The sequence below is a fragment of the Tigriopus californicus genome, chromosome 5, assembly GCF_007210705.1.
Source record: "Tigriopus californicus strain San Diego chromosome 5, Tcal_SD_v2.1, whole genome shotgun sequence".
NCBI classification, from domain to species: domain Eukaryota; kingdom Metazoa; phylum Arthropoda; class Copepoda; order Harpacticoida; family Harpacticidae; genus Tigriopus; species Tigriopus californicus.
In genome coordinates this window covers 13,455,380-13,466,854 of record NC_081444.1, presented here as the reverse complement: position 1 = coordinate 13,466,854, position 11,475 = coordinate 13,455,380, and the positions used below count along the sequence as shown (strand labels likewise).

At 45.6% G+C, this 11,475-nt stretch overlaps 2 protein-coding genes across 2 annotated transcripts; one reads left to right on the top strand and one right to left on the bottom strand.

The window, feature by feature from the left end:
* Window positions 1-3,555: 3,555 nt before the first annotated feature.
* Window positions 3,556-9,758, top strand: LOC131880162 (DNA polymerase alpha catalytic subunit-like). Its single transcript, XM_059226696.1, has 7 exons — window positions 3,556-4,227; window positions 4,851-6,704; window positions 6,980-7,330; window positions 7,406-8,033; window positions 8,239-8,505; window positions 8,595-8,923; window positions 9,145-9,758. Exons 1-7 carry the CDS (start codon window positions 3,712-3,714, stop codon window positions 9,697-9,699), a joined length of 4,500 nt encoding a protein of 1,499 aa, XP_059082679.1. The 5' UTR covers window positions 3,556-3,711; the 3' UTR covers window positions 9,700-9,758.
* A 258-nt stretch (window positions 9,759-10,016) lies between these two features.
* Window positions 10,017-11,272, bottom strand: LOC131880163 (seipin-like). The gene is made up of 2 exons (XM_059226697.1): window positions 10,960-11,272; window positions 10,017-10,873 (listed from the first exon to the last, which is right to left on the bottom strand). Exons 1-2 carry the CDS (start codon window positions 11,153-11,155, stop codon window positions 10,128-10,130), a joined length of 942 nt encoding a protein of 313 aa, XP_059082680.1. The 5' UTR covers window positions 11,156-11,272; the 3' UTR covers window positions 10,017-10,127.
* Window positions 11,273-11,475: the final 203 nt, after the last annotated feature.

The window sequence follows — 11,475 nt, the reverse complement described above, 5'->3', positions numbered from 1 at the left end:
CAGAATCAGTCTGGCACCCATTGTCTTTGGGCTGACCCCTCGTGATCATCTTTTCCATTGATAATTCGTGTCTTTTCTCCGCGTACTCTAGAGCCATTGCTCCCTCCAACCTCTGTTTCCGCCAAGCCAACAGACGCTTCTTTTCTAGAAGACTATTATTCTCTTCCACTTTAAGCCTTTTCATGTTCGTAGCCAATACATTGATCTCATAAATGTATCTTTGAGCGGATTTGTCCTGAGCTTTTCTCAACTTGATCTCCTCATCCATTCGATTTTGCCTGGCCACAACTCGATCGCAACGTGATTTGTTCCCGTTGGTTGAGGCTTTGAAATGGTTTGTGGGAAAAATAGTGGGCTTGTAATCAGGATTGGAGATGTCACGGGAAGGCATTCCTTGTAAGAAATGTCGAGAGCAACTCCTCAAATGATTGCCAGGGGCGCATTTGGATCGGTCCGGATTAATTCTCTTTACTGATGCAATCCATTGCTCTCTTTGATGCAGATTCTTTTTGGGAAAGCGAAAGAATCCTAGCTTTTTGGCCCCATTTCTTCGTCCGGCTTCAGAAGAGCATCCAACAACGACACAAAAGTGGCCCATTGTGCTCAATGATATTCATCCACAGATTTCAATACATGATCTTGACAGCTTCTTTCACGTAGACATGTTGATTATTACCCACCCAAAACCAAATCATAAGTCATAACAAAGAGCTGATTTTAGGGCCATTCTTTCCCGCAAGGTGTCAGGGTTACCTAGCCTACATATCTATGCCTGCTTGTCATTAGCCGGAGGTAGCGCCCTTTGCATCTCGGTGAGCTGACAAACATTTCAATCCTCCAGCCACGGTAAAATTCCCATACTTAAGACTATTGATATTTGATAACGGGAAGCAGGGACTGTTATACTATTTGCTTGGACAAACACAAATTTCCATGAGATTATGGTATGCACATTTGCGATCGTGTGAATGTTATGAAAACTATCTCTTTGCTAAGCCTAATTTTATCATATTTCTCAAACTAACATAGGTCCTTTCTCTGTTCTATACTGGTTTGACTTCCCCTCTTTGATAACTTGAAATAAAAAGCAATTAAAAAAACAATAAAAAACTACTTAAGTAGCCCAATATCACTTGATGCCTAAATCTTACCAAAAATAATGGATAAACGTTTCAATGTTAGGCCAATTGAAAAAAAAAATATTCAACATCAAATAAAAGACGAATTCAGTAATTTAGCAATCAGGTTCATAACGACTATCAAGGACCAGGCTAGTCAACGTGGTCCATAAAATGCCACTGTAACTGAAATGGCTAATTCTCTTTTTGGAAATTTGGCCCTTTCATAACCACTTGGAACAATCTTGAGACAATCTATTACATCATATCACGGACTTGTAGAAGTATGGACGGCAAATGAGCTTCCAGCCCAATAAACTTGCTCTTGGTTATTGCAAATCTGAGCCACTTTTCAAATTAAAGTATTAATATAAGAACCGTAGATTGCCTCAATTAGAGGCAAGTCATTTTCATATCATTTAAATGTGAAGTACTGGGTGTCAAGGACAAGAGTAGACAAACTTATTGCTTTCACTTAAAAGCATTATAATTTTTAGTTTCTTATAGTTACTTTTACGCCATGACATGACCAAGAGTCGCAATAAAGATTATTATTATTATTAAAAAAATTCTCAAAGATAATTCTACTATTTGATAGATCAGACTATGATAAATTTATGTTATTGTTTAAAATCTTTTCATTTAAATCTTAGTTTTTTTAAATATGATCCTTTTAAAGCAATGACTTTAGCAAATCTGATCCGAAAACGGTGAAAAAAGTGCAGATTTTGGTTGGAGAGATTTTTTCCATGGTGCTTCAAATTGGCTGCCTAGAGCTTTGAAGGGGTTGAAGGGGGCCTTTCTTTGCAAGTTTCTTTCTCAACAAAGGACCACACAGCATAGACCAGAGTTTTAGATCTGAAGAATTTTGGGGCCATAGTTTAGGCCGGCAAAATAGGATTCCCTCATTAGCCAAATAGGAGATGGTCTTTTTGGCTGAATGAGCACGAGCAAAGTCTTGGTGAAAGACAACAGGCTGGTTTTATGTTACTTTTCTCATCCAGGGTATCACAGAAGACTTTAAAACCTTAATGTAGGCATCCAAATGTTGTCTGAATCCCTCTGGAACCAGACTGGAGGTCCAATTGTTTGGAACTGCCTTGATGCATCTTTTTATTCCAGCTACCACTCACCACTCTTATGGTACTAGTTGCTGGTGTTCTTTCTTTCCTGGGAGGGGTTGAGGGTTAGCTTGCCAGTCAAGATAGTTTTTGACATCGCAAATAGTGGCGGACCATTTCAAGGTTCAAACTTACTTTTGCGGAAGTGTATCATGCACAGAGCAAAGCTGCACTCAACCTTGAAAGGTTTCAAGGATTTTAGAAGAAAAAAATGTGTGTCTATTCTTATCCTCGACACCCGGTAGTTTATTTCAAAGTTGTGTTTTCAAAAGCTTATTATGTAGCTGACCAAGAGCATGGCGAAAATTCGAATTTTATCTAGTGTTTCCTAAATAACTTTGGCCATGTCTCCTGAGTACCATAGGCATGATATTGGACTCAAATTCGGCCAAGTCCATCTATTCTAGCCCTCTAATCTATTTCATAAGGTCTTGTGGTTGTTTTACGAGCTTATTTGGAATAAAGTGAACGGTGTAGGAGATAATTAATGTTTGCCTTTGTTTGTAGTCCACATCTCTAGAAGTCTGTGATCATATGCCAGGCGGTGGTAAAAGCACGGTAATTCATTCCTTTTTCGAAAAAGGGACTACTGCAATCTCATTACATTTTGAAACGGTGTAATTGTGATGACCCCCAACCAACAAAAAGAGTAATGTTTTCATCTAAATTTTATTAATAGTAATAGTAATGAGTAGCACCATTACAGTTTAAACGAGTAATGGTTGGGTAACGAATCACTCTTTTGGGGCAAAGTAATTGTAACTGTCATTGACCCCTCCACCCTGGTGATGGGCCCACAACTAGCCGAGTCTGAGGGCCCTATTCAACTTTTTAGTCTCCTATCCATTTGACTCCTTGAAGTAGCACGAATTTTGAGAGGTCACTGGGGTACTTGGCAAAACAGTAGAGGTACCAAAATTCCCAGATTACCAAGCACAGTATTAGACCAAAAACGTGGCTTGAGTTTCAAAAAGTCTACCTTGAAATTAGAAAATTCTGGAGGAGAAGAAATAAGTCGAGAAATAGCTTTTTTGGGCTAAAAAGAAATTTTTTTGAGCAGGTTAATGAATAATACCGTGAAAGTTCATAAAAATACAATGCTAAATGAACTCTTCCTTTTATGGATAGATGAACTGGAACTCTGATTTGATATCTTCATCCAGAACTATGGAGCCTCAAAAATTTGACGGTAACGTCATCTACCTGGCCTGCTTCAACGTCTCAATACGGGATTTCCGTGGCGCAGAGTTGGGCCATTTACTCCCGAAATCCCCTGGTCACTACATTTCAGCGCCAAATTCATTGGATTCTTTGATGGGATCCTTCATCCCTTCATCCTCCTCCTCCTCCTCCTCCTCCTCATCGTCATCGTCATCGTCATCATCACAAAGTGGCCATCCGCTGAGAGTGGCCGGACTCATTGACCCACAACCCATTATTCTATCTATTCCGCCGGTCCAAGTGTCACCGTCATGAGCGCGGATGAGGCGCCCACGGCCGCCAGGTCGACCACGGGCAGTTTAGCCGCCAGCCGGAGCCGGCGCGGGCCCTCTCAGCAAGTGAGTGCCCGGCACAAAGCTCTGGCCCAATTGAAGCGGGCTCAAGCCGGCGACTATCACTACGAAGTGCCCGAGGAGCTGACCGACCACGTCTACGACTACGTGAGTGAGGCCGAGTACGGCCAACGCGTCCAGGCCCGTCAGGCCGAGGCCTTCATCGTGGACGATGAGGACACGGGGCTCTATGTGGAGGACGGTCGAGAGATCTTTGACGAAGAACACAGTGAGGACGAGGCGGATCAGGCTCCCGGCCGTCGGAGGGGGACCTGGTTGAGCACCCCGGGCGCCAAACAGAAGAAGAAGGCCGCCGCGTCCGGCTCGGGACCGGACCGTGGGGCCACCCGCGGGCACATCAAGAATATGCTGTTGGCCATGCCCGGCAAAAAGTCCACGCCCCTCGATTCCCAAAAGTCCGTGGCTGAGGATGAGGTCAGTCAGTGGTTGGGGAACACCTCATGGGTCACGCCTAACCAGCGACCCGGGGGATGCATATGCCTTGGTTTTGCCTTTTTCATGTAGTGTTTGCGAGAAAAATAGCCGCCTTCAGACAGCTTTTATTTCAAACCAGCCTGGGTGAAGGTTTCTTTTTTTTCTTCTTTCTTTTGCGGACTTCCTTACCGCTACCGGGATTGGAATCCCAGCAGTTCAAGACGAAAAGATGATTCATTCTTCTTGATTATAATTTGATACGGTTTCGTTATTAAGTCGGCTATTTTGGGTTACTTATGGTCTGAAAGCTCCTGACTGGATTTGATGCTGCCCATTCATTAGGACCTGCTCATTAACCCGGGGTTGAATCCAGACCGCCTTTATACTATCGCATAGAAGTGATTGGTTATTTTTGGGATTGCCCGGTGACAATTTTGATGGTCTTGACTTCTAATTTTGAAGTGCTCGAATTTGACATCCTTCGACTTGCAATTCTTATACCTATTCATTCGGACGGCTTGATCACTTCTTTGGTCCGGCTTTCGAGTCGTGAGCGTCAACATGAAAAAGCGTAAAAAACCGCTTGATAATTTTCTACAAGCTTTTTTTCTTTCTCGTCGTAGCTCTTGGCCTCGCTTTTGGATCAAGTCAAACCCAAGTCGGGTGGATCGAGTGGTGGGATGAAGAAGAAGAAGCCCTGGGGCCACCCTAAAGTCACCTCGAACAAAGAAAGCGTGGGAACGGCCGCTCTTTCATCGCCCATCAATCCCTTTGCCCGCCCACGTTCCACCGGGATCCGCAAGCCCAAAACACCGCTCGCCACTCGAAATCCCGAGTGCCATGAAGATTTGAGTGCGCTCGACACTTTGGCCCGAGATTCCGACACCACCGCTAGCCAGTTCATTGAGGATGACTTCCCCGATGACGATGGTAATGACCACCACCTGCCCAACCACCCAGATGAAGAAGACCTAGCCAATTTATTGGAGGAAGATGGCGATGAATTTCAAGCCGAACCCATGGATGAGAGTGTCACGGACCTTACTCCGGACACGAATCGCGGCTTCCAGGAGACGGCCAAGACCAAATCCAAGGCGGATTTATCCAACTGGACCATGCCCGAAGATCAGTTCAGAGGCCACCAACAGACCCAATCGGCTCCGGAATGGAAATTGGAATCCGGTGACTTGCCCTTGGTGTCCAACAAGCATGGCGAGAAAGTGCTCCGTATGTACTGGTTGGACGCGTTCGAGGATCCTTTCAAGCAGCCCGGCAAGATTTGGCTTTTCGGTAAGGTGTTCATCCAACGAGCCGGAACCCACGTGTCCTGTTGTCTTCAAGTGAACAGGATCATGCGGAGGATTTTCTTGCTCAAGCGAGCCTCCAAATACGACATGAAGGCCAAGTGCGACACGGGCATCGAGGTGGCGATCGGGGATGTGTACAACGAATTCGATCAGAAGGTTGCGGCCCGCTACAAGATCGCCGAGCATCGCTCCAAGATGAGCGAGATGAACTACGCTTTCGAATTGGCCGACGTCCCAGATCGGGGTGAGTATCTCGAGGTTCAATACGACCCTCAATACCCGGCCTTGCCTTCCAACTTGCAAGGCGAGACGTTTTCGCGGATTTTTGGAGCTAATCAAAGCAGTTTGGAGCATTTCCTCATCTCGAGGAAGTTCAAGGGTCCCTCTTGGATCGAGATCAAGATGCCACAGGCCACGAAAGCCCCGATGTCTTGGTGTAAAGTGGAGGCGCTCTGCGAGAATTCGGACCACGTGTCTGTTCTCTACGACAAACCACCTCCTATGCCACCGCTTACTGTTCTTAGTTTGAACATGAAGACCACGATCAATGCCAAAACCAAGCTCAATGAGATTGCCCTCGTGTCAGGTCTAGTGCATGACGAGGTGTACTTGGATCGACCCGCCCCCAAAGAACCTTTCAAGTACCATTTTTGCGCTTTGACCCGCCCCTCGGACCAAATTTGGCCGTTTGATTTCCAACGCGCCCAAGGGCAAGCGAACGCCATCAAATTGGAAAAAATGGATTCGGAACGAGCTCTTCTGGCATTCCTCTTGGCCAAGATGGTCAAAATCGATCCGGACATCATCCTGGGGCATGATATCACGGGGTTTGATTTGGACGTGCTCCTTCATCGAACCGTGATCAATAAGGTGCCCAATTGGTCGCGCTTGGGCCGACTCAAGCGAATCCAAGCACCCATGTTCAAGGGGAAGCTGGCTGAAAGAATGGCCGTCACCGGAAGATTGGTTTGCGATCTCAAAATCTCGGCCAAGGAACTGATTCGCTCCAAAAGTTACGAGCTGGGGGTTCTCGTGGACAAGTTGCTGGGTAAGGACGTTGAGGATCGCATCGAGGTCACTTGTGAGGATATGGCCAAGGCCTACGAAAACTCTAAGGCCTTGCTCCATGCGGCCCAACTTAGCTCCGAAGACGCTCTCGATACACTGAAGGTATGGCGATTAACGGTCAGGGTGTTTTAAAACAACCATTGTAGTTCATTTGACAAAATGATTGAGTCTTCAAACCTGCAAGAAAGACTCTTTGTAACTCAAATCCTAGCTTAAAATTTCCTTGAGCCGTTCTAATTGTAAGCAAAGTATGCCTTTCACTAATTGTTTTTTTTATCAGTTCTACGTAAGTATCTCGAGGCTTGATGAACGATTTCAATGAAAAGCCAAAAGTGTTTTTTTCAAGCATGAATTTTGAGTACATTCAACATTTTTAGTGCGTGTACGAGTTGAATGCTCTTCCCTTGGCTCTTCAAATCACTCAAGTGGCAGGAAATGTCATGTCCCGGACATTGTTGGGAGGTCGGGCTGAACGGAACGAATATCTCTTGCTTCACGCCTTCAGCGATCGGGGATTCATCTTTCCGGATAAGACCTATGGCAAAAAGAAGATCGGCAAAGACGATGACCAAGACGAAGGGGAGACTCTTGGCAGCGGCGAGATTGGAAAGCCTGGACGTAAAAAGCCCTCTTACACGGGCGGTCTCGTCCTGGAGCCCAAAAAAGGCTTTTACGATCATTTCATTCTCCTGATGGACTTCAATTCCTTGTACCCCTCCATCATTCAGGTATTCAAGCTCAACCAACATTTTTTAAACCAATTGCTTTCATTTTGATAAAACGCATGCACATCCATGTTCCAGGAATATAACATCTGCTTCACCACCGTGAATCGGAGACAAGTCAAGGCGGAATTAAACGAGGATGGCGAGAGCAAACACCAGGTGGAGGAATTCGTGCCCGATCTGCCCCCAAGCACATCCACCCCGGGCGTCCTACCCACGGAGATCAAGAAACTGGTGGATTCTCGACGCTCCGTGAAGCAACTTCTCAAGAATCCGGAGCTCTCCCCCGAGCAAAGGATGCAATACGATATCCGACAAATGGCCCTGAAACTGACGGCCAATTCCATGTACGGGTGCCTGGGCTTCTCGCATTCACGGTTCTACGCCAAACCGCTGGCCGCACTCGTCACCTCTCGCGGTCGAGAGATATTGATGCAGACGAAACATTTAGTGGAGCGCATGAATCTGGAGGTCATCTATGGAGACACGGACTCCATTATGATCAATACCAACTCCATCGATTACGACGAGGTATTCAAACTGGGCTTCAAGATCAAACAGGAAGTGAACAAGATGTACAAGCTCCTGGAACTCGACGTGGATGGAGTCTATCGGTACATGTTGCTGCTCAAGAAGAAGAAATATGCCGCCGTCACAATGGAACGCAAACCTGATGGACATCTCGTGACTAACACCGAGCTCAAAGGTAAAGAGGAATGGGGTTTTTTTTTTTCTTGCCTGGGAGCCATTAAGCTTTGCTTCTAAAGACGCTAGGCATAGATGGTGCGGTCCATGTTCAAAATGTTGATAGATGTCAATTCAAAGCCCATTTGATATCTTCAGAAGTTATTGGCTGAGTCATTGATCTTTGAAGCACGGGTCTGAATGAATATTTTTCCTGAATCTCTTAGGATTGGACATCGTTCGTCGTGATTGGTCCAAATTGGCGGCGGATGCGGGTAAGGTCATCTTGGACCGAATCTTAAGCGATGTGTCTGCCGACGACCGTGTAGCCTACATTCACGAGAAGCTCGAGATTTTGGCCAACGATCTGCGCGAAGGTCGAATTCCTCTCTCATCTTTGGCCATCACGAAGCAGCTCACCAAAAACCCCAACGAATATGCCGAGAAAAAGGCTCAACCTCATGTCCAAGTCGCCATTCGACTCAACAGTAAAGGTTCGTGGTGACAACAAAAAAAAAAAAGGAACCCTTCTAACTTCATGAGTTACTAATATCGTCGATCGCATTTCTGGGGCTTTTAATAGGTGGGAAGAAATTGAAAGCGGGCGACACTGTTGAATACGTCATTTGCGATGACGGTTCTAACCTTCCGGCCACCCAAAGAGCTTACCACGTGGAGGAGGTCAAGGACAGGCCTGATCTGAAAGTGGATATCAATTACTATCTGGCCCAACAACTCCATCCAGTGGTGTGTCGGCTGTGTGACCCTCTGGATGGCACCGATGCCTCGCGAATTGCTCAAAGTTTGGGACTGAACCCGGATGAATATCGCCGATCAAACGTGCGAGACAGAACCGAGGACACCAACGTGGAACTCAACCAAGACAAATATAGGCAGTGTCAGAAGCTAGAGGTGAGTGGTTCATTATGTACTTCTTTCTTTGCTCTTACTTCTAAAAATAGCATTTAACAATCATATTCATTATTGCAAGTATTGTCATTAAGATTGGCATCATCAGAAAGAAATATCTTGCGACTATTTTGAGTATAATATTTTTTTTTCTTCTGAATTTGAATAATTGTTGACTTCACAGAGTTGAATGCGATGCTTAATCAGAGACGTATTTTTCTCAGATTGCGTGTCCTCATTGCCACGAGAAGGTGGTGGTAGATGGTCCAGATCGGTTATCGGACCGGATCTGGATCCCGTTTCTGCTGGAATGCCCCATGCCCAAGTGCCGCCAACCGTTGTTCAACCAGATTGGGAAGATACAGAACAAGATCACGTTGATGGCACGACAGCATATCAATAAGTTCACATTGGGCACGATCACGTGTGAAGATCCGGCTTGCAGTGGGCGCAGTCGACAATTGCCACTGAGGTTCCACAATGCGTACCCGCTCTGTCCCACCTGCGACAAAGGTGGGAACATGTACAAAGAATACACGGACAAGGAGCTGTACGTACAATTCGAGTACCTGCTCAGCTTGTTCGACCTGAGTCACAGCAAGGTCGATATGAAGGCCGCACCGACCATGAGCAAATGCTTCGAGAGCTATTTCATTCTGAAGAACCACGTCGAGCGAATCATTCAGAGCAATCAATACTCTTTGGTGAATCTGAAGCAGATCTATCAGGCCTTCCATTCGTTGAAGGTGGCCAAACTTAGGAACGCCAAGAGAGTATGAGTCCATTATTTTAACATACTAGAGCAATGACGATATTGAAATACAATCCACGATCTGTCCTTTGGTTACTTGCTGCAGAGGTTAAACGAACCGACGCACTTAATATTTGTTAAAACAATCAAGCTTGGTTGGAATGTTTATTCGGTTTCAAATCAAGCAAAAAATTAAGTTAGTGTGTCATAGCCAAGGCCATATAAGAGCTGGAGCCTTCAGTTTTAGCGATAGCATCTTTGGAGAATGTCAAAGATCTTTACTACAATGACAAATTATCCACGTCATTGACATATATCAGTGCTCTTTATACAAAGTTCTGCATACAAATAACTTGTTTGAAATAATGCATGCTCCGAAGAGCATCATTCATTGGTCTTCCGACCCAGTTTCCAAGGACTAGCTTGTTCTTCCTCTAAAAACTAAGAATGACAATATCAGGTTTCTTTCTTGTCCTCGGCGACTCTCAGCGGGTTGAACTGAGAACCCTGGGCTCTGAGTAGCCTTTCTCTGGCCAAAGCATGCCGCTCGCTCAAAGACATCTTCACCACGACAGCCGGCTCAAAAAACCTCTTCCAAAATAAATATACCAAGCTCAACACCACCGTGCTCAGACTTGAAACACCCACCAAACTGCAAACGATCGGATGATGGAACATCAAATGACGCAGACCACTGAATTTGGCATGGACAAAGAACTCGGCCTTGTTCACGTCCACCCACCGAGATTGGACCTCCAGACCCACGGCAATCAAGGATGTCGGTCCGGGATTCAAGATACCGTTGAAAAACTCCACCAAAATCGTCTCGTCATCCGATATCAAACCTGCCACTTGAAGCGGTCCCAACATGAAGGCCTCGATCCATTGACGAGCATCGCTCTTAAAAGGTACTAAAACCGATCGACACCAACTCAAAGGGGCTAAGGGATCCTGGCCAGACTCCAAAGGCAAGGTCAGTAAATGGACGCACACTAGGAACATGCCCGCTTTAGAATTGGCGGGAGATCCGGGCATCTCGAGTTGTAGAGCTATCCGGTGATGGGTATCGCCGAACAATGGGCGTGTGGGATTCCACGTTAGATTAGCTATTAGGTAACTGCATTTGCTACTAGTACCTAAATCATGAGAGGCGGGACAAGGCTGGAACGTGAAATGTACCGGGTGCGAGAGAGTTTGTGAGCCTGAAAAGAAGCGGAAATGAGGTTGGGATATTAGATTCGGAGGATGCATGAATACTGATATTGAATAAGAAAGGCCAATGCATTACCTGGCATGTAGAAGAAGTAGAAGGAGCCGTAGAGGAGTGTGGATAATCCAAATACGAACGAGAACAAGAGGACAATGGCCAAGATTTGAAGCATACCATCGCGAATTCGTAAAGCGAAAAGCATAAGTGACGCGGTGGAGAAGTTGGCATGCGGCAACCAAGCATAGGGGTGACCCGTGGGCCTCGGATTGGACATGTTGGCGGGCTACTTACATGCTAGTAAGCGGAAAACACCGATTACTCAAGTGGAGCTGTTTTCTCATTTGTGGTTCTTGGACGGAGAGAAAACCATTATTGTTGAGGTAATTGAACGCAAACTCGACATTTGAACTCTCTGACCCTATGAAGTTTACGGATGTTGAAGATGTTGACGTCACATGAGGAGGAGGAGTTGAAACTTGGGAACTTGAAACAGACTTCCGGAATGGGACATATCAATATTGGAAATGTTTGAAGAGCTCTTGATTGCTTCGAGGATTAAGTATTGAATATTGATTAGGCATGCGTGATGTAATC

What these genes read in the sequence shown, in the direction of transcription:
- LOC131880162 (XM_059226696.1), top strand. Translation starts at nt 3,712, where the DNA reads ATGAGCGCGGATGAGGCGCCCACGGCCGCCAGGTCGACCACGGGCAGT. An exon ending in ACGCTCTCGATACACTGAAG is followed by an intron (nt 6,705 to 6,979) that starts GTATGGCGATTA and finishes CAACATTTTTAG; the next exon opens with TGCGTGTACGAGTTGAATGC. An exon ending in TGTACCCCTCCATCATTCAG is followed by an intron (nt 7,331 to 7,405) that starts GTATTCAAGCTC and finishes TCCATGTTCCAG; the next exon opens with GAATATAACATCTGCTTCAC.
- LOC131880163 (XM_059226697.1), bottom strand. Translation starts at nt 11,155, where the DNA reads ATGTCCAATCCGAGGCCCACGGGTCACCCCTATGCTTGGTTGCCGCAT. An exon ending in CTACTTCTTCTACATGCCAG is followed by an intron (nt 10,874 to 10,959) that starts GTAATGCATTGG and finishes GCTTCTTTTCAG; the next exon opens with GCTCACAAACTCTCTCGCAC.